Source organism: Pseudorca crassidens, chromosome 15, assembly GCF_039906515.1.
Source record: "Pseudorca crassidens isolate mPseCra1 chromosome 15, mPseCra1.hap1, whole genome shotgun sequence".
NCBI lineage: Eukaryota > Metazoa > Chordata > Mammalia > Artiodactyla > Delphinidae > Pseudorca > Pseudorca crassidens.
Window position 1 is genome coordinate 47,596,468 of NC_090310.1, and position 21,818 is coordinate 47,618,285.

Sequence of the window (21,818 nt, forward strand, 5' to 3'; positions counted from 1 at the left end):
CCAAGCTCTAGCAAAGACCAAAACGCTGACCAATAGTCTTATTACAAAATTACACAAGGGCCTAGTTACAGTCAACAGATCATCTTATAAGCTGCTACGTACAAAAAACTGTACTTGAATCATTACAGCAGCTCTATTGGTTACAGAAAAATACTGATGAGAACCCAAATGCCCTTCAGTGGGTGAATGGCTGAACAAACTTTGGTATATCAATGCAACAGACTTATTACTCAGCAATAAGAAGGAATGAACTACTGATACATGCAACAACCTGAATGGACCTCAAGGGCTTTATGTTCAATTAAAAAAATCAGTCTCAAAAGGTTACATGCTGTATGATTCCATTTATATAATGGAATTCTTAAAATGACATTCTTAAAATGTCATTCTTAAAATGACAAAACTATAGAGATGGAGAACGGGGTGGGGGGCAAGGAGGTGGGTGGCACTACAAAGGGTAGCACGAGGGAGTTCTTTCATGATAATAGAACAGTTCTCGATCGTGGTGGTGGTGGTGGTTACAAGCATCTATACACGGCATAAACTTGCATAGAACTACACACACACACAACACACGAACGCCGGTTAAAAAATGTTGAAACTTGAATAAGGTCAATAGGCTAGTTAATAGCAATGCACCAATGCCAATTACCTGGTTTTGATATTGTACTATAGCTACAGGACTTACACAAGACTCTTTGTACTATTTTTGCAATTGCCTATAATTATTTCAATATAAAAAGTTTAAACAAAAAAATGGCCCTGGGTACGAGAGTCTGAATTGGAATCTGGTCTGCCTGAATCTAAAATTTGTGTTACTTCCCTATGTACCCTACTGCCTACAAAATCTATTTTATTAAAATATACAAAATATGCATTATTTCCTACAGAGAAGAATATAATATATAGGAGGCTCATCCTGGGTCACATTTAAAGAACTCTAAGAAAGTTCAAAAAGTACTTTATTGGGAAAAAATTTTAAATATCAAATAATTTCATTAATAGCAACTAAGACCAGGTGTTCCCATGTCCAATATAGACATGGAAAGAGAGCTTTACAAGTGACAGAAAGTGATGACTGGGCTGCTTTGGCACCTTGACTGGGCACATTGCCTCTCATTCCCCTCTCACTAGAGGCAGCTCTGGAGTTGACTGCCATGTTGCCTTGTTCACCTGAAAGGTTAACAGCTGTTCCTCTCCCGACACACCAGGCAAACAAGCGGCACCGCAGAAAGCTGTAAAATAGAGTCATTACACTGTATATTTGGAATCTCTTTTCCATCTACCTGAGTACTTCCTGATGAGGTTGTCCTTGTGAGATGTAGAACATGGCCAAATTATAATTATCTCAGCCAGAGAAGTAAGCTAAAGGTGCCAAATGGTTTTTGGAAGTTGCTGCCTGCCTTCATATAAATTCATCAAACCCTTGTACACTAAGTGACAGCTACGAAAAATTACACATACAGGCAAGGACAAAGAATCAAAATAGTGATGGGATGTTTTCCTGTTTAGCACCATTTTATTTTATTTCGCTAAAAGTTACCCCCCAAATTATTTTTATTGATTGATCAGAAAAATATGAAATAAATCATTTTTTTAAAATCAGAGCCAAAATTCTGTTCACTGTGTCAAGTCCCCAGTGCTGAATGTGCTATGGGTGCTACAAATCCAACTGCATATATTTCAATTTAATAAATACATAGTATCAGGTGTTTATTAAGAACATAAGGACAAGACATTGCTTAGGGAGATGACACAAACAGTCTGTAGCTGTAGACTACTAGTGTAGTCTACACTAGTCTGTAGCCGCAGCGAGGAGATAAACAGGTATACAGCTAACAAAATTCAGGAAAAACCATAATTACTGATATTATGAAGTATGCTAACATGGCAAATTCAATGTTATGTTAATAACAAGAAAGAGAAAACTCATGAGAATGGTCTTAAGGTATTTAAGAAGGAAATAAATGTCATTGATTATACTCCGCAGGGCAGAACTGGGATCAATGGCTGGAAATTACAAGAATATAGAGGAAGGCTGGTGATGTATATATAGTTTTTAATTAATTTTAATTGTTTTAAATTAAAGTTCATATGTTTATAGACTTCAGGAACTTCCTAAATAAATCATTGATAGGGACTTCCCCGGTGGTCCAGTTGTTAAGACTCTGCACTTCCACTGCAGGGGGTGCGGGTTTGGTCCCTGGTTGCCAAACTAGGATCCTGCATGCCACGTGGCACAGCCAAAAATAAATAAATAAATAAATCACTGATGACTTACTAACTACGAGAGTATCCGATGAAACCTCTGTACTGGAAAGGAGTTGATGAGACTCTTTCCAAGGGCCTGTCTTCTCCAGAGGCCCCTCGTATCACAGAAAGCATCTTGTTTACCCAGAGCCACAAATGAACAGCCCATAGAGACCAGATATAAGGGAGACTTGTAGGAACGAGGTGATCTGAGGATGGAATTGTATCCAAAAGGAGTGATTCACATTGGGTGCAGATTAAATGACCCAGACACATGCTCTCTCATGAAGAGTTTACATTTTACAGAGGTCCCAGAGGAGGAAGGAAATACAAAGGCATTAGAAGAAGAGAACGAGAAAAACTGAGCTCTAATTACGGAAAAGCAGATACAGCACATAGCAACCGACAGTCACTTCGGAGAGAGGAACAGGCTGAGCAGGCTTCCACACTTCCTGCTGGCCAACACTATGCTGTATCCTGAACAGTGCTCCACTTCTCCGTGAGACCTGTCCGTTCACCTACCAAGGCCTACTATCTTTTGTGAATTTACTCAATCACCAGAGGGAAACCTGAGACAACGTTGAACTTCATCTGAATTCTGTACTCCTGGAAAGCAAAGACTGTCAAGAAATTACCCCCCACCCCCTTTGTGTTCCTGGAAACAGCTTACTGCAAAGAACCACTCTTCCCCATGTAACTTAGATAAAACTCACGATGACCCCTTGTAACCTATGACAAGACCAAGACACAGACACTCCAAATTCCCATTGTTTATCTCATAAATGATTAGCTGAACTATTTGTCCCCATTGACCATTCTGGTTGATCAATGCCTGTTAACTGGACTTGACCTAAATTTATTCAGGCTTCTCTCCTTCCTCCAAGCCCCTGAACTTTGGGCCACCCTTGAGCAATAGAAGGTGAGCAACCCCTCTTTAAAGACTCCCTCCCAATAATCAGCTGGCCTCAAGGAAAAACATTCCCTGATCAACTGTCCAGTCATGCCACCCTCTCATCCCACTGCCCCACATCCAATTCTTTCCAGCCTGTTCACTTCTCCCTGAAAAAGAAAAGCCCTTTTCTGCTTGAACTGAGATGCTTACAGATCTCATGGTCAAAGTGGTTCTTCCTACTGCAATATTCCTCCTCTTCCTATTGAGATAACCCTCGACCCCTTATTATAATAATCTTTTTGAATAAAGCCTCTTCTTTTTACCTAAGTCTAGATTTGTTTTTGACACTTTCAACTTGCAAAGAGCCTAACTTTACAAAACACAAACTGAAATAATTAAATATCCTCTTATTATCGATATTTATTTTTATAGAATCAAAACTATTACATATTTCTTGACATACACCCACATAATAAAATATATAGAATATACAGACCACCATAAAATAAACTAAAATTAAACATAAGTTAACTCTGTTATTCTCCCAATGTTTGAAAACAAAAATTACTTAAGATCATTAATTACTAAAATAATTAAAATAAAGCATTAAAAACAAGCATGAAAAGTTGAAACCAACCAACTGAGGTTTGGAAATTGCGGAAATAATTTCTTTATATTTTACTTTTGTCTTCTGTAGATCAATCATCTCTTTACAAAGTCAAAAGAAGAAAAAGTTTGATGAACTTGTTTCTATGTTGGCCAACTATTAACTCAAGCATTAAACCAACTATAATACAGCTGCTGAAGTTCTTTCTGAAGAACTTTCTGCCAACAATGTCACTTTTCCAGTGGTCCAGTACCCTAGTTTCAACTTAGCATGGATACCGTGTAGAGTTAGCACGTTAACTGTATCACATACACAAAATAAACCTTCAATGTTTTTAATGAAGAAGGTAAATACGTGATATTTCTATTCCTGAAGGGATTTTTTTTTCTAAAATACCTCTATTCCTATTTATGAAAAAATAGTTTTCAATAATAAATACTCATATTATAAGCAGATAGGGCAGGGGGTCCCCAGAGAAAGAGAACCAGGCATGGCTTTCTTGACGTAAGAGAGGACATTTTTGGCCTAAGTCATTTTGTGATCTGAGCCTGGCCACAATGCTTGCCTTTGAACAGGTCTCAGTAATTAATGATTTTAAGGGAAGTGAAAGAATGCAAGAACAAAGGAAAAGCAGTCAAGAAACAATAGTTCAGCGATAAAACAGAGTCCTAGCTCCTCCTCAAGGGATATATGTAATAATCTGTATGAGTTCTGCAGGAACTAAGGCCCCCATCAAGGTGGAGGATGGAATGATGATGACGACCTTTTCTGACTTCAATCAACTAAAGCTTTGACTCTGTTGACCTTTGCCCCAATTCTATGCTGAATTCTCCTCTGCTCAAGCCTCTTCATGAATACACATACACCACTCAAGTCCCTTCATGAGTATGCAAGTACCCTTAGCTTAAAACTTTCCCAATTTTGCTGTTCTGCGAGACACTGCTTTGGAAAAGATCCCTGGTGTTCTCCTTACTTGTTGCAAGTAATAAGTCCTTCCTTCTCCCAATCTTTGGCTTGGTTGTGTCTTTTGGTCTGACACCCACCAAGACTCGAACCCAGCTTTAGGGTAACAGTATAACAAATACATCACAAAAAATCAACTACTCACCAGCATTGACTATAGCATCTACCTCTAGCAATGTGATGTCACCTCTATAGAGAGAAACTTCTTCACTCAAACTTTTCTTCACCTGTGATGTTTCCTGAGTGTTTTCTTCTGTAATAAAGAAGGAATATATATTAATAGTAATATTCTTATTTAATTTAATAAAGACAATGTTAATACAAGAGCCAATATGGGTCACACTCGGATACATTAGACAAGTGGAAATAAATGTGTAAGTACCAGGGGTGTAACTTATTCTCTATTTATTGTGTATTCCCCAATACAAATGCAGTATCACATACATAATAGGCATTCAATAAATTTAGGCATGTTATATAGGTCAACAAAAAGTTCAATGTTTACTATTAATATTATAAAAATATCAATTTTAAGATATAATTATGTACCACTGGTTTCACAAGAAGATGAGAAAAAGATGTGTAACTACCAAGACAAAATAAATTTTTACAATGAACGAGCTTACTTCTATTTTGTTCTAATTACCTAAAATGCATCCTTGAAAAGAATATTTACTAAGAAAAAAAAAATTTAGGTTCAGCTCTTTGCTACTTCTAAGTAATAAGCTGTCCCTCATAATGGTATGGATCAAGCACATTTGAAAGTGTGAAACTGCTCCTCTATCAAATTCTATAAACCTTTCACTCTAGAGGGCACTGCTAGATTGAAAAGAGAAAAAGCTCTGTCCTGCACCCAACAGCCAGAAAGCTGGTATATTTAAAACAAGCCAAAACATTATCTTCTAAAACCTGACATATTTTTTAATGTTTTTGAGGAGTATTAAAATCTGAATTTTCATGTATTCTTTAACAGATAATAATGTTAAAATATATTCAACGAAGTTATATAAAATCAATGTTTTAAAATACATTAAATGCTATACATAAAAAGCTTTTTAATATAACTTTAGGAAAGATGATTTATAAATTTAAACATTTTAAACTCATGATCTATGCAAATCTTTCAAGGGGGAAGGTAATGCTATTGATTCACAAAGACATTGTCAAATGAGCCTGCAACAATGAGGTATGTAGGGGATTTGATGTGATAGGTTACAAGACACTTAAATTGTCTTCGGCCCCGATAACCAAAGAAAAAAATGGCCAAGACGAAGGAAATGACCTGTGGCCATAAAAGTGATCTTTCCTCTCTCTACCTCCAAAGCATCCCCTTCTTTGCAATCACTTTTCTCCTTAAAGGATTCTAATCAATTATTCATTGGTGGTAGTAGCAGTAGTAGTAATAATAATAAGTAGAAGAATAATGTGGGAGAACTGTACATTAAAAGAGTAGAGAAAGAATTTAGAAGACCTCAAAATAGAAAACACTTACAGCTGACTTGACCACCTCAGGGACTCCTAGAGTGCTGTTTCCCTGAGTCAGGTAAAGACTAAGAGTTCAGGCTTTACCACCAGACTAACTGTTCAATTCTTGGTTCTGCCAATTAACAACTGGGTGACCTTGGATAAGTTATATATTTTCGCCATGCCTCAGTTCATAAAGTACTGACTCCTTTACAGTTAACATGAGTTCATTACACTTAGAATAATGTTTGGTCCAGAGTAAGCTCTCAACAAACATGCCCCTTTTTTTACAAAGGTTTTACAGAGGTGACAAATATTATTTCAGCATCCATACTGAAATACCACAATAGTTTTTAAATATTTTCAACATTTATTATTATTATTATTCCCTATCAGTGAAAGAGATCGTATTTTGTTTGTGCTCTTACTAATCTGTCAATGCCTGCTCCAATGACAAAGACTTTGAGCAAGAAGACCTTGAGTTCCATGACCAATCAATTTCTATTCTTACTACTTTTACCAAATTAGAAAGTCCTGATTCCCAATTAAAGATTGTTGGATGATAATAAATATTTGGTGGCTTTGTCAGAAAATTCTGGATATTTGGACTACTGTAAACCTAGAAATTATAAAGACTTCTCACTGATGATGAGTTTTAAAACTCCATCGGGGCTTCCCTGGTGGCGCAGTGGTTGAGAGTCAGCCTGCCGATGCAGGGGACACGGGTTCGTGCCCGGGTCTGGGAAGATCCCACATGCCGCGGAGTGGCAAGGCCCGTGAGCCATGGCCGCTGAGCCTGCACGTCCGGAGCCTGTGCTCCGCAACGGGAGAGGCCACAACAGTGAGAGGACCGCGTACCACAAAAAAAAAAAACTCCATCAGGCATTAAATTGATAAACATATCACAAATGAAAGCAGAAAGATTGACTGTTTCAACTTGGGAGACAGAGTAAATCGATTCCTGATCTATCCTCTAGTTGCGTTTAGTTCTAAAAAGTATTTCTTCATTTTCTTATGAAGCATTATGTATGTAATATTGCATTTAAAGTCATGTAAGACTTTTTAACATATGTGGCAACAAATCATGTATTTTTTTCCAGAAGTAAAGAAATTGTTAAAGAATTGTATTAGAAAGCATCAAAGTTTAAACCATTTATATCACAGTTCAGTTTTCTTAAAACAAATCATAATCTCTCAACTTCAAACTTTAAAAATGGGACATTTTGAGCCTAAAGGTTCAAACAATTCAACATATTAAATAAATATATTGCTATGACATGTCATTCAAGTAAGTTACTCAAAATGGTCTTATTAGAATTATTAGCATCATGAAGAAATATCTTTATCTCTCTTTCATTTTAAAAATTCACATGAGCATCTTTTTTCCTCAGAGCCAGATTTATACCTACCTGCTGTTCAACTCCTCACATGGTATATCAAAAAGGCATAAATGTACTCAAAAACTACAATTTGATAGTATTAAAAATTATCAGTATTTCCTCCAACAATAAACCAAAACCAAATGGCATATTTTTGACCACCAAGTGTTCTCTGTAAATATAACAATGTAAATTATCATTACAGGCCACATCTTTTACTTGAATAGCAACGTACCACCTTCCTTTTCACACAACTGTGTTCCACCAGCACTGATCCCAAAGTGTCTTTTCCCATATCCTGGGTTTTCAGTGATAAATAGGACAGAAAACTGTCAAGCACTGCTCCCTCACAGACATTCTATATGTACACAAAGCACTGATTCACATTTTGTACATCAGTGGCTTTATCCAGCTGAAAGTTAAAATATCTGTCAGTGTGCATATGTGATAGGAATTGTTTTTCCAGATTGTACCCTATTGATATTGTAAAAAAAAAGTTTTTTTCCGGAACTACCACAATAAGGGAAAAGAGATCTCAGTACAGAACTGGGCTCAGTTACCAATACAGCAAGGACAAGTGGGGATTTATAACCAAGGAGCAGAGTGGGGATCAGTGGAAGGAAAATTACTAAGAGAAAACTTTGGGGGGTGAGGGAAGATTTTGGTTAAACACACAATTCTTGCTGAAGGCAAGCCAGGGTGGTCAGATATCACCTAGGGTATGAGGGGGGATACAGAATTTTATTAGATATGGAGAGTGACCAGATAGCAAGGATGAGAAATTCTCTCTAAATTGATTTAGCAGGATTCTTGCTAAAATTGGACAATGCAGGTCTGGCAAGGATGGGGCCTAGTTGAAAAAAGGGTTTGGTGGAAACTGACTAAAGTTTAGTTAAGGGAGAGAGTCTTTGTCAGTCCCTGCTCTTATTTGAGGAAAGAGAGACTTCCTTCCTTTGAACAATGTAAGTCCATTTCTCATTAGGTTGCCTTTTGTCCTTTAAGGACCAGCTGAACCATTGGTTGAGACTTGGTAGTAGAGGATTTCTGGTGCAAGCAGTCAGGCATTTAATGAGGGAAATTCCCATGAAAAGAAAAAGAAAAACAAAGATCAATGGTTGGAGCACACTATAAAACTAGTTTCTGAGTCCAGAGGGCAGACAGTTGAGAAGATATCTACATGTTGGGCTTGAAGCATCATTTGCAGTTTCAATGTCCTTGGTGATCGCATCAGGTGTTCCAGCAAACTTTCTGAATGGCCCACACAATAGCAAGCATGAAAGTTGTACATACATGATCTGCTGTGGTGATTTCTTTGAAGTTTATATCAGGTCATCCAGCTTCAGCTTGCAGGGCTTCAAGAAAGGGGCAGTTTTAGATCTCAATGAGGCCAAATAAGGAGGAGGGGGGAAAATTGGAAACATTTTGGAGAGCTGTAGCCAGATACTGGAGGAAACTAGAAAATTGATAATATGTGCAAGACAATGAGCAAGACTGGAATTTAATAACCCAAAAGGGTGCACTACAGTTTTCCACTGAAACCTAAAATGTCTCTCTACAGTCACCCCCCCACCACATTTTTTTCTTGTTTACAAAATAAGTCTGGTCTCATTAGATTTGGTCTGATTATTTACATAAATGCAGCAAGAACGGTCACTGACCACTTAGGCCTTTCAAGTTTGCTTTGCTGGAACTTTTCATAAAGAATCTCAAATTAGACTTTTCAAAGCCTCTCAAGGCTAGGAAGCACATCCAAGAACTCACCACCAGATTTAGCCTGCAACACCTACACATTTGGGTAAATTCCTCTCTTCTCAAGGTTCCAAGAATATCCTAAGGTTCCTGGGCTTGATAGGAAGTGACCTTCCTTACTCATCTGTAAGGCTGGGAACTCTATAAACCAGGTACCAGACTGGTTTCTCCAAAAGGGCTTTGTAAGCATTGGCTCTATAATGCAAATCTTAGTTCCTTAAAACTATCTGATAACATGAGATTCTATATCTTTGAGATTATCATTCACAAATATGACATTCCAACCAAAGTCTATACAACTAATTTTTCCAATTATGTCCTGTTACAAGGAAGACAGATTCTTATTGAACCTATACAAATAAAGTCACTGCCATGAAAATAAGAATACTCAATAGAGTTTCTGAATTCTAGAGAGATCAGGTAGGGAGAAAAGCTAAATGTTTCATTTCTGTTTACAAAAGTATAATTAACTAAATTGTCATGAGTTACAGAGAGCTTGAGAAAAGATAAAAAGGGGTTCCTTAAATAAAACATTAAAGAACCAGTATTGTTCCTTATCAATAACCACAAAAATCATAATCATTCTTCGTCATTAGTTCATTCAGTCCCATGTAACTGATTTGTTTCTTTCCCCCAGCGTTATTTAATGTGTTGGAACAACAACAACAACAAAAAAATCCACATACTTTCTTTATTCCATTAAAACAACAACTATATTAAGTAATCTTATATACTGAGATCTCTTTCTGAATTCTCTATTCTGTTCTACTAAACATTTTTTTATAGTATATTCTTTTTTTTCTTCTTCATGTAATGGATTTTTGTTCTGCTTGATCTTGGGTTAGCATTTTTTTTGTTTTGTTTTGTTTTGTTTAAACCAGTCAGCTTCTCCATTAGTTCTGGAAATCCTTACTTGGTCCAGCAGTACAGTCTCAAAGTTATTTAAGCAATAATGTCTTTAGAAGCCTATACCCTAGAGTACTTGCCATAGTCCTTCCCATGGATCTCTGAAATAGTCACTTTTTGTTGAAGACAAAGCACTCTTGCCTGTAGCTGACTGCAAGAGCTTTCAGGGAAGAATCAGAGTAAAATAAAAATTATCTGTGAATGATAAAAGACTTAAAAATGGTCATTGTTAAAGATCTGAAGAGAGTTTATTATAAAAATTATATAACTAATAAGGGAATCTGGTTATTTCTATGACATACAATGTTTAAATAACTCGAATTATAACTGACAAAATTATACCAGGACATAAGATGGATAAAAAGGATACTGGCAAATTTCTATGAACTTCATACAATTTCTGAAATATATATAGTAAAAATTTTTACCCACACAAATATAACCATGGGAAGGTTAAGCATCATTTCTTTTTGGACAATGTTTCCCATGTAATGTAATATATCAAATAAATCAAAATTTTTTAAGATTTTTTTTTTTTTTTTTTTTTTGGTACGTGGGCCTCTCACTGCCGCGGCCTCTCCCATTGCAGAGCACAGGCTCCAGACGCGCAGGCCCAGCGGCCATGGTTCAGGGGCCCAGCCACTCCGCGGCACGTGGGATCCTCCCAGACCGGGGCACGAACCTGCGTCCCCTGCATCAGCAGGCGGACTCTCAACCACTGCGCCGCCAGGGAAGTCCAAGATTTTTTTTTTGATGTGGACCATTTTTTAATTTGTTACAATATTGCTTCTGTTTTATCTATCGGTTTTGTTGGCCGTGAGGCATGTGGGATCTTAGCTCCCTGACCAGGGATCGAACCCACACCCCCTGCATTGGAAGGCGAAGTCTTAACCACTGGACCTCCAGGGAAGCCCCCTTAAACCAAATTATTTTTTTACCTTTCCTTCTTTACAAGGTGAAAAAACAAATTCTTTGAGATTTTCCAGGAACCCTCTGGGAGATATCTATCTCAGTTAGAGTTCAAGATTTCATTTAGGATTTGATTTGGGGAGCATAATAAAAACAACATAAAGCACAGGAAATTATTTTGATAAGACATAGAATCTTTGTTCCTAAGTAGATTACTTGAAAGATAAAGAAAATCCTTTTATGATCTCTTATTAAGATCAGACTAATAATCCAAGAAAACTTCATTACTTTAACAGAGAGAAAAAACCCAACTCTAGTTTTGCATCAGTACATTATTGGGCTCATTTAAAAACAAAAACAAAAAACAAATAAATTCATTCAATCTTAGCTAATTTGATCACAGATTAGCTCTTTTGCAAACCTTCTATAACTCTATATCCATTCAGGTTTTCACCTATATTTTTTCTCTTTCTCGTTCTGAAATAAGCAGTGATCTCAATTTAGAATAAAATGACTCTCTTTTTGCTTAACAACAACAACAAAAATCCTTCATTCCTCACAAACCTTGCATAAAGAGTTGTTTCTCTTATTGTTTATTATTTTTAGTAGTTTCATTTATATACATTAATTATAATTTTTAACTAATTTTTATTTTACAGAGAAGACTAAGAAGTAGAAAATTGCAAATTGTCACATGCCAGCATTCTGTAGCAGGCTAGCAAATTTTATACATTTACCATCTTTCAATTTCTAGAGACGTGTTTTTATATGGCAAAAGGACATTTATTAACAGATTCAAATACATTTAGCTTCTCTATATCACATTAAAATAAAGAAGCCAACTTATATAAACAAAGTTATGTTCAGTAATTAGTATTTCAGTAGTTTATTTTACTTAGAAATAACCTAGATTTTTATAATGAATATCTATACTTAATTTAACATAAGTCTAGGGTTACAAGGTACTAAAAAGATTTTGGAAACTATTTTTATGCAGACATATGACATAAAACAAAGCTCACCATCATCTCAAGTTAGCTCTCTGTTAACTATTTTTACAGCACATGCATGTTAGGCAAGTTTGCAAAAGCAAAAACCTAAAAAAGTTAAACACGTGGATTTTCTTTTACTGCTACACTTGATATACAAGAAGTCATGGATAACAAGCAATTCATTTTTACTACATCTTTACTTGTATATTTGGTCTTGGGTTGAATTTATAATATTTATAATCTTAAACATCTAGTAGATATAACATAAGCTTATTTGACTAGTAAACCCAAGTACAACAAAAATGTATGCTCGTATTATACTTAACTGCTGATAACTCAGAAGACATACCTGTTTTTTTAAACCAACAATATTAAACTAGTCTTATTTACCAGAGGTTTACCCAAGTCATGTAAGCTTGAAAAGTTTTTGGGTTAGTTTCTATATTTCTGGGAGTTTTAGGAATATTTAACTTATATAATGCTAATTTATCTCTAAGCTAATTTGCATAGAGCTCCTTCATGGGATTTTATGAATTTGGTAACACCATCCAAAAGTAGAAAAATATCATATACACATAAATGCATATGTACGTAAACATACATACAGACAGATGCAAACAGAGACCTTATAGCTTTCACACTAAAATTTTAGCCATGAGTCAGGTAAATATAGTAATATACTCTGGTCTTTGCTACCCTTGATATTTTTATCCAAATTTTGTTTCTGGCAGAAGGAGCAAGTTAAGGTTACCTGTTCAGTACGAGGGCTAATGCTTTTTACCGGTATTTGTGGAGGAGACTTTCAAGATTTTTCATTTGCCCTGATATGTAATCTTATTGAGGCTGTGGACTAAACTTTAGGTGAGAAACTGACAGGAGACATCAAGCAGCTGCCTGGCTGTCCCCAAAGCTTTTCTGAGTGGACAAAACATCCAGTCTGTTTTCAATCACCTTTTCTTCCTTTTGAGCCTCAAGTAGTAGCTTTCAGGGGCCCCTGAGTTCCTTGAGAGTCCCCAGTTGGGAGCAGGGGGCCTAAAGCTCAAGTGACTATATGAGCTGAGGAGCTTAAGTAGGAAGGGAAAAGTTTGGCAGCAGGAGAGGAGGGATGAAGAAGATAGGGGTTTTGAAGAGGGATATATCAAAGGATTTAAATGGAACTGAAGGGAAAATCCAAGGTCTAAGAGGAGGAAGAAGGACCAGAAGGGAGAGGTCTTAGAGGATCCAGTCTGAGGAAATCTTGTTTCCCAAAGAAGCCAATGAAGTTCCAAATTATCCTTAGTAAAGTCATGCCAGCAAGAAAGGAAGTAGACAGTGATGGAAGAGCATATAGTCCTCAGGGGCTCAAGTGCAGGGAGGGGTTTCAGTGAACTGAGAAGCCCCCATGGGAGAAGCAGATCAAATAAAGGGAGAGAACAGAGAGGCCTTACAAAGAGCCAGGAAAAGCCTTTCCAGCCCAGGAGTGAATCTGCTTGAAATAAAGAGCCAGGAAGAAAGATTTCCAACCCAATAAGCACCTTTTAAACAAAGAAGCCTGGACCTCTAACCCAGCTCCAGAGAGTATACTTAGAATCTTAAGGTTAAAAATCTGTCCCTACTGTGCTTCAGCTGTCAGTCACCTGGGGCTCTGGCTCAGTGGAGATCACCACCAGGTACTGGATCGCCAATGATCTCTACATCTCAAATGATTTCTACCTTTCCTTGTCTTTGAGCTATTTTATAATTCTGTAAATTGTAGAAAACAGATAATAATGCAAATGATTCTTGTCTGTGGAAATGCAAATAAATTATGTTCCCTTGAATGCAACTGATACTTTCCAATGGACAATTTGCATTTATTTGTAAATTCATTTCAGAGTTCCTTACTGTGTATATACGTGTGGTTCTTTAAATTCTCCTTTGAACCAGAGTTAAATAAAATTGTTGATAAATATTCAATTTATATTTGTATGAGTCATAATCTCATCTTTATAAAAACATTTCCCTCTAATAGACATTTTCATTTAGTTCTAGTTTATTCACTTAACTAATACTTGTATAGCATTTACTATGTGCCAGCTGCTGTTCTAATGCTTACAAATATTACCGCCTATAATCCTCATAACAAACCTATGTAGTACATATTACCACTATCCTCTCCATGTAGATAAGGAAGCTGAGGCATACAAAAAGGAGGTCGATGGACCAAGCACACACAGCTGGTAAGTACAAACCTGGGATTTGAGCCCAGGTAGCCCATGCTCTTTACCAACAAGCTAGGCAGGCTCTCATTTACCTATTTTAGTATAATGCATCCAACTCTGAATGAGGTATCTGTTATTTAGATCCTGTCTCTCCCTTTAGTTGCAAAATGCATCAATTTCACTCCCCCCAAAAAGCATTATTTACTTCTGCCCTAGAAAAAAAGAATAATAATGTTTATTGAAGTGGTTACCATACTTTGCAAATAATACAAGGGCCTCAATGATTTCTTGCTACAATTTACAAAATTTCATAACATACAACACACGAGGTATTAGAGAACCACATAATAAAATCAAATTTGCACATATTAATCATGCATTTTATTTGTACTTTCTCTTTTTCATTTATTTATGCAAAATCATCAAACTTGCTGATTCATTTGTCCCAACACCTACTCTGTTTGTACTGGGATTCAGTTTACTATTTAAATTTATGACCTTATTCTGAGTTCTGGCATTTATGTTACTATTTCACCTCTTTTTTAGGCATAAATAAACCACTTTAGAGATACTGATCCATTTTTATGTAGGAATATAATGCAATGCTATAGTAACAACAAAAACAAATTTAATCAAATATACATTAACTCACTAATAACATTAAAATACCTTAGAGAAACAAACTTTGTTAACCGAATCTTAATTAAGATAAACTGACCAACATTCCCCTTGTTTTAAAAGCATAACCCTTAAGACTATAATATTGATAATATAATTTTCATAAAAATCATAGGTATATTTTACATTTCAAACTTTTAAAATGTATTGAACAAAACTGTCTCATCACTTTTCCTCTGGAACTGCCAAATTACCTAAAGACCATTTGATATACAGCTAACAGACCACCACTGGGTCCTCTGACTGCTCAGAAGACTAAGATACTAGGAGATATTCACATGAAGTGCCTAGAACACTTCGAATTCTTATGTTCCCTCATATTAACATCCTCTATATTTTAGCACCCATGGGCATGATAACAAAAAAGCCACCAAGGGTGCCAATAAGTTGGCTGGTGAGCTAATAACAAGGGCCCTATTGCCAGTTGACCTCTTTCATTCTGAGGATGCCAGTTAAAATCAGCTTGGTTTTAATCCAGCTCTGTATATACAAATTCAAATTAATATTCCCTCTCTCTAAAAATAAAACAAAAAAGTTAGTAGGAGACCATGCCACAAAAGAAAAAAAAAAAGAAAGCTCAAGCAAATTTCTATAGAAATCAGCATTTAAATTAAATTTATAATCAAGATGATCAGAAAAATATCTTTGGGTTCATTACAAGGCTTTAAGAATATACAGCGTGAGAACTAGAGGAACCCCAGGGATGCAGGCTGTGTTTCTGAGATTCTATCTTGAAACCAGCCAGCCTGCTGATCTGCACACCTCCATATCCTATCTGACCATGTCAGGCTAACAATCATCTTGCCACTATTCCAGATTCCTGCCTGTTTTGCCCTTCCAACTTAACAGCTCACTTCTTTAATTGGGCCAACATTTAACCCCCCACCTCTCTTCCTATTTCCAACTTCCACAGAGCTTCCATGGATGAAATTCTCAGCAACAAATTCCCTTTCTTTTCAGTCCTGGGACTCCAAACTAACCCTGTCAGGGAAAGTCAAGGAAACCATTAGATAAAGCGCTCATATTTGAGTGAGACCTCACTTGAGCAGGGAGGCAGGAATCCAGGCATGCTAGCCATGCTAACTAATGCAGGAAATATAAAGTCCAGCCAAGCTATGAACTCCACCCTCTAGCAGAATAATAAAGCATACACAAATAACTTCAATACAGGGAATAGTACTATAAATGCCATGAGAAAGATTTAAAGTACTTCAAGGTTCAGACAGAACATTCAACGAACTTTTATTTGAGTGGAGATATCCAAGTTGAGTTTTAAAGGATCAGGAAGAATACCAGAGGACAGTAGGATGGGATGAGAGTGAAAAGAGGAAGGGCATTCCTAAGTCAAAGAGGCAGAAAATAGAGTTTGCCTTGAGGAAAAGTAAAGATTCATCCATGATGAGAATACGGAAAGCACCACAAACTGGGGGTAGTGGCAGATGAGATCAGAACTATTCAGGTTTAAACCAGATGGTGGAAGGCCTTGGATGGTGGCTGTTTGGGATCCATTAAAGAAGTCACAAATTGACAGCTTTTTCTTGAATTTAGCCCAAAGATAAGATTTTCTTCGGCTTAAACAGTATCACTGTTTTTGCTTTTTAAACTGCATTTCAATTTTAGCATTCAATTAAATTTTAGCATTCAAAGTCAGGAGATTTCACATTAAAACTTAGATTTCCTAGTTCTGTTGAAAAATCAGGAGATCTGGAAATACTGATCCCACATCCTCACATGATGTGGGAGTAGAAGCTACACCCTTTGACAGGCATCCTTTGCTTTCCAGTTTACAATTTACAGTATATCTGTTTATACCTAAACTAAGTTGGCCTCACCCAGTTACTTACCTGGCTGTCTCCCACAGGCATTTGGGCGTGAGATTTCTGCAGGAGAGCTTCAAAAGATTAATGACTATAAATCCAAGGTAACTATTAAAAATCTATTCAAAATAGAAAATCCTGAAATGGCATGAAAAAAAAGAACATAAGACAAATTCCCATCAAATTAAAATAAATGTTTGCCTGTCAAACAATTAAACTGCAATCAAAACTTATATTGGGATCTAAGATGCAGTAAAAATTCAGTAACTCAGAATGTGTTTCATAAACTGAGTCAAAAAGACTTCCAAAGAATCATACTTCCCTGTGTCTATGTCCTTGTATAATACTCTTCCTCAATGACTCAGTTTTTCCATGTGATTTGCTTTGACCAGTGGGGCATCAACAAATGTGACCCAAGCAGTGACTTAACAATTGCTTGCACATTTGTATTTGCCCTCTCTTGCTATGCCAAGACCACCATGACACAAAGCCCAGGTCAGCCTATTGGCGAAGAAGAGGCCACTGGGAGCAGGGACAGCCATCCCAGCTGAGGCTCCCTAGATCAAACAGTTTGACAACTGCCAGCCAGACATGTGAGTGAGACTGTCCAGAACCATCCAGCCCCAGCCAATCCACCAGCTGACTATAAAACTGCCTGATTAACCAGAGACTAATGAGCAATAATAAAAACAATGTTATTTTAAGCCACTAATTTTTGAAGGGTTTGTTGCACAGCAAAGCTAACTGATAAGGAAAGGAGGAGGAGGAGGGAGGGAGAGAAGAAAGAGGGGAGGGGCAAGAGGGGGCTTTGAAGAAGACTCAGCACAAAAATGAAGTTGCAAACTCCCGGCATAACAATTATGAGTTAGCCTAGGAGAGACGGTCTTCTAGTGTAACACCTCCAACACCTGAAAGAACCGTAAGATTAGAGAATGAATGGATATGCTGGAGGAGTGAGGAATGTGTGTGCAGGAGAGGGTGCAGGGTGTCCAGCATCATGTCTTTAAATAAGAACGAAAGATCCATTTGCATACATCCTAATTCCATCCTCTTTCCTAAAATGATACATTCAAATGTTTACCCATTTATTCTAGATGGCCTGTTTCTCTATATTAACACTTCAAATCATAACAACTCTATTGAGGTAACTTAAGGAAACTGAGGCACAAGGAAATTAAGCAACTAACTTGCCCAACATTTCGCAACTGACAGAGACAAGATTTGAACCCTGGAAATGTGGTTCTAGAATCCCTGTGTTTAACCACTGTGCAATATTCCCTCATAGTAAAGATCAATCTCACAAGGTTAAAAAAAATTAGACCCATAAGTTCTTTAAATAAGGACATACTTCATTCATACAGGACTTTTTTTTTAAGTTTAATGTGACTATCCTTGAAGAACTGAGGTGGGAGCTTATGTGATAAAAAGGTGTGCTTTATCCTAATGACATATTCTGCTAAAAATCAATTTAGTTAAAAATTATGGTATGACTACATAGTACGGCTCCTAGTTTAAAGCTTATATAAGAATAATGCAACCTAATACTTCAAGTAACCTTGCATAAAAATCAATTATTTAATTTCATAAGGTTATACTCCAAAGAAAGAGAGAATCAAATTTCTGCCCTTTTAGTAAATTTATGAAATCCTAATTTATAAAAATAGATAACTAAATGCTGGTTCAAATACAGAAATAATAGAAAAGAACTAAAAAATGAGAAAACCAGTAGCATATTTAATTATGCCTCCTTTTTTACTATTTAAGTGTAATATTTTTCTGTGTGTAGGTTAAGATCCTTTATGGATTATGAACTCAGTTTGGTAGATTGCAACCAACTTTTTCACAAACTAATATAGAATAGAATTAAAATATTACAGTGCATCACATATACTAATAAAAAGTATTGTTCTATGAAAATTTTGTTTCAATTACATGCACGTACACATATTTATGGGTCATAATACATGTTTGTGGTTCCTGGGTAAATTTTTGAAATTTCTGAAATCATTATGTTTGTATTCATCTCTACACTCTGACACAAAAATGTTTTAAAATGTCATTTTGGTATTTTGTCATTTCACAAAAATGAACAAATTTTAAAGAATAGGTTTCAAAATATTACACAGTGAACATTTCTATAAGATTTCTAGCATGCAGAAACAACGCCCAATTAATTCTAACATCTCAGGATTTTACAAGATCTGGCACAGAGGCAAGTATCTGGTGAATGCACAATACAGAATTCATTGACCAATCGATTACTGACTGTGTTTATATTTAAGAGGACCTGGTGTGCTCTCTAGGGGTCAAAATCCACACAGTAAAGCCCATAATAATGGACTTCTCTACAGTATCACATACAAAGGTAAAACGAACACTCTGGCACAATTTAAATGAAAAGTTGACATTTTCAGAGGCTATAATTTAACTTGTAGTAGATACCCAAATCTAAACAGAACAGGGGAAGGAGGGAATTACAAGGAATAAATTAATAAAGAGAAAAAAACTGGAATGCCACAGAATTTCTGAAAGAGACCTTGGAACTCTATAGATGAAGAAAACAAAGTCCTAAGAGGTTACATTACTTGCCCAAGTCACAGAATTAGTTGATAGCAGTCCAGTATTTCTGTCCCTCCATTATGATGACTCATACAGTTTGCATGCCATCTTGTAGTTTAATGTTATTTAAAAGAATATCTCTTTCTATTTGTGTTATAGCTATATATGTATCTGTAATATCCCCTCTTCTAAGAGTCAGTAAACTATGGTGGTTAAAAAAAAAACAACAAAAAAAACCTAGATTCTAGAAGCATTATTTCTACAGTTGAACCCCAGTTCTATTTACTAGCTGTGTGGCACTGACCAAATTTAACTTGTCTGGGCCTCAGATGACTCACCTGTAAAATGAGGATAGTCCCTATCTTATAAGGTTGTTGTGAGAATTAAATGAATTAAGACATAGTGGGGACCTTCAAGATGGCAGAGGAGTAAGACGTGGAGATCACCTTCCTACCCACAAATACATCACAAATACATCTAGGTATGGAACAACTCCTATGGCACACCTACTGAATGCTGGCAGAAAACCTCAGACTTCCCAAAAGCTATGTGGCTGACGGGGTTTTCATGCTCCGGCCAGGTGTCAGGCCTGTGCCTCTGATGGGGGAGAGCCAAGTTCAGGACATTGGTCCACCAGAGACCTCCTGGCTCCATGTAATATCAAATGGCGAAAGCTTTCCCAGAGATCTCCATCTCAACATTAAGACCCAGCTCCATACAATGAAAAGCAAGCTACAGTGCTGGACACACATGCCAAACAATTAGCAAGACAGGAACACATGCCCACCCATTAGCAGAGAGGCTGCCTAAAATCATAATAAGTTCACAGACACCGCAAAACACACCACCGGATGCAGTCCTGCCCACCAGAAAAACAAGATCCAGCCTCATCCACCAGAACACAGGCACTAGTCCCCTCCACCAGGAAGCCTTCCACAACCCACTGAACCAACCTTACCCACTGGGGGCAGACACCAAAACAACGGAAACTACGAACCTGCAGCCTGCAAAAAGGAGACCCCAAACAAACACAGTAAGTTAAGCAAAATGAGAAGACAGAGAAACACACAGCAGATGAAGGAGCAAGGTAAAAACCCACCAGACAAAACAAATAGGCAGTCTACTTGAAAAAGAATTCAGAATAATGATACTAAGATGATCCAAAATCTTGGAAATAGAATGGAGAAAATACAAGAAACGTTTAGCAAGGACCTAGAAGAACTAAAGAGCAAACAAACAATGATGAACAACACAATATATGAAATTAAGAATTTTCTAGAAGGAATCAATAGCAGAATAACTGATGCAGAAGAGCGGATAAGTGACCTGGAAGATAAAATAGTGGAAATAACTACCGCAGAGCAAAATAAAGAAAAAAGAATGAAAAGAATTGAGGACAGTCTCAGAGACCTCTGGGACAACATTAAACTCACCAACATTCGAATTATAGGGGTCCCAGAAGAAGAAGACAAAAAGAAAGGGACTGAGAAAATATTTGAAGAGACTGTAGTTTAAAACTTCCCCAACATGGGAAAGGAAATAGTCAATCAAGTCCAGGAAGCACAGAGAGTCCCATACATGATAAATCCAAGGAGAAACATGCCAAGACACATATTAATCAAACTATCATAAATTAAATACAAAGAAAAAATATTAAAAGCAGCACGGGAAAAGCAACAAATAACATACAAGGGAATCCCCATAAGGTTAACAGCTGATCTTTCAGCAGAAACTCGGCAAGCCAGAAGGGAATGGCAGGACATACGTAAAGTGATGAAAGGGAAAAACCTACAACCAAGATTACTCTACGCAGCAAGGATCTCACTCAGATTCAACGGAAAACTTAAAACCTTTGCAGACAAGCAAAAGCTAAGAGAATTCAGCACCACCAAACCAGCTTTACAACAAATGCTAAAGGAACTCCTCTAGGCAGAAAACACAAGAGAAGGAAAAGACCTACAATAACAAACCCAAAACAATTAAGAAAATGGTAATAGGAACATACATATTGATAACTACCTTAAATGTAAATGCATTCAGTGCTCCAACCAAAAAACATAGACTGGCTGAATGGATACAGAAAACAAGACCCATATATATGCTGTCTACAGGAGACCCACTTCAGACCTAGGGACACATACAGACTGAAAGTGAGGGGATGGAAAAAGATATTCCATGCAAATGGAAATCAAAAGAAAGCTAGAGTAGCAATTCTCATATCAGACAAAATAGACTTTAAAATTCAGACTATTACAAGAGACAAAGAAGGACACTACATAATGATCAAGGAAACAGTCCAAGAAGAAGATATAACAATTGTAAATATTTATGCACCCAACATAGAAGCATCTCAATACATAAGGCAAATGCTAACAGCCATGAAAGGGGAAATCAACAGTAACACAATAATATTAGGGGAATTTAACACCCCACTTTCACCAATGGACAGGTCATCCAAAGTGAAAGTAAATAA

At 36.7% G+C, this 21,818-nt stretch overlaps 1 protein-coding gene across 3 annotated transcripts in view; it reads right to left on the reverse strand.

The window, feature by feature from the left end:
- The window catches only part of MACROD2 (mono-ADP ribosylhydrolase 2), a 1,985,215-nt gene that overhangs the window by 1,901,398 nt on the left and 61,999 nt on the right, over window positions 1-21,818 (reverse strand). For all 3 annotated transcript variants that reach the window (XM_067707453.1, XM_067707452.1, XM_067707451.1), the window contains exon 3: window positions 4,858-4,965. In XM_067707453.1, the coding sequence (XP_067563554.1) occupies window positions 4,858-4,965 (108 nt within the window). The remainder of the gene's footprint in view (window positions 1-4,857; window positions 4,966-21,818) is intronic.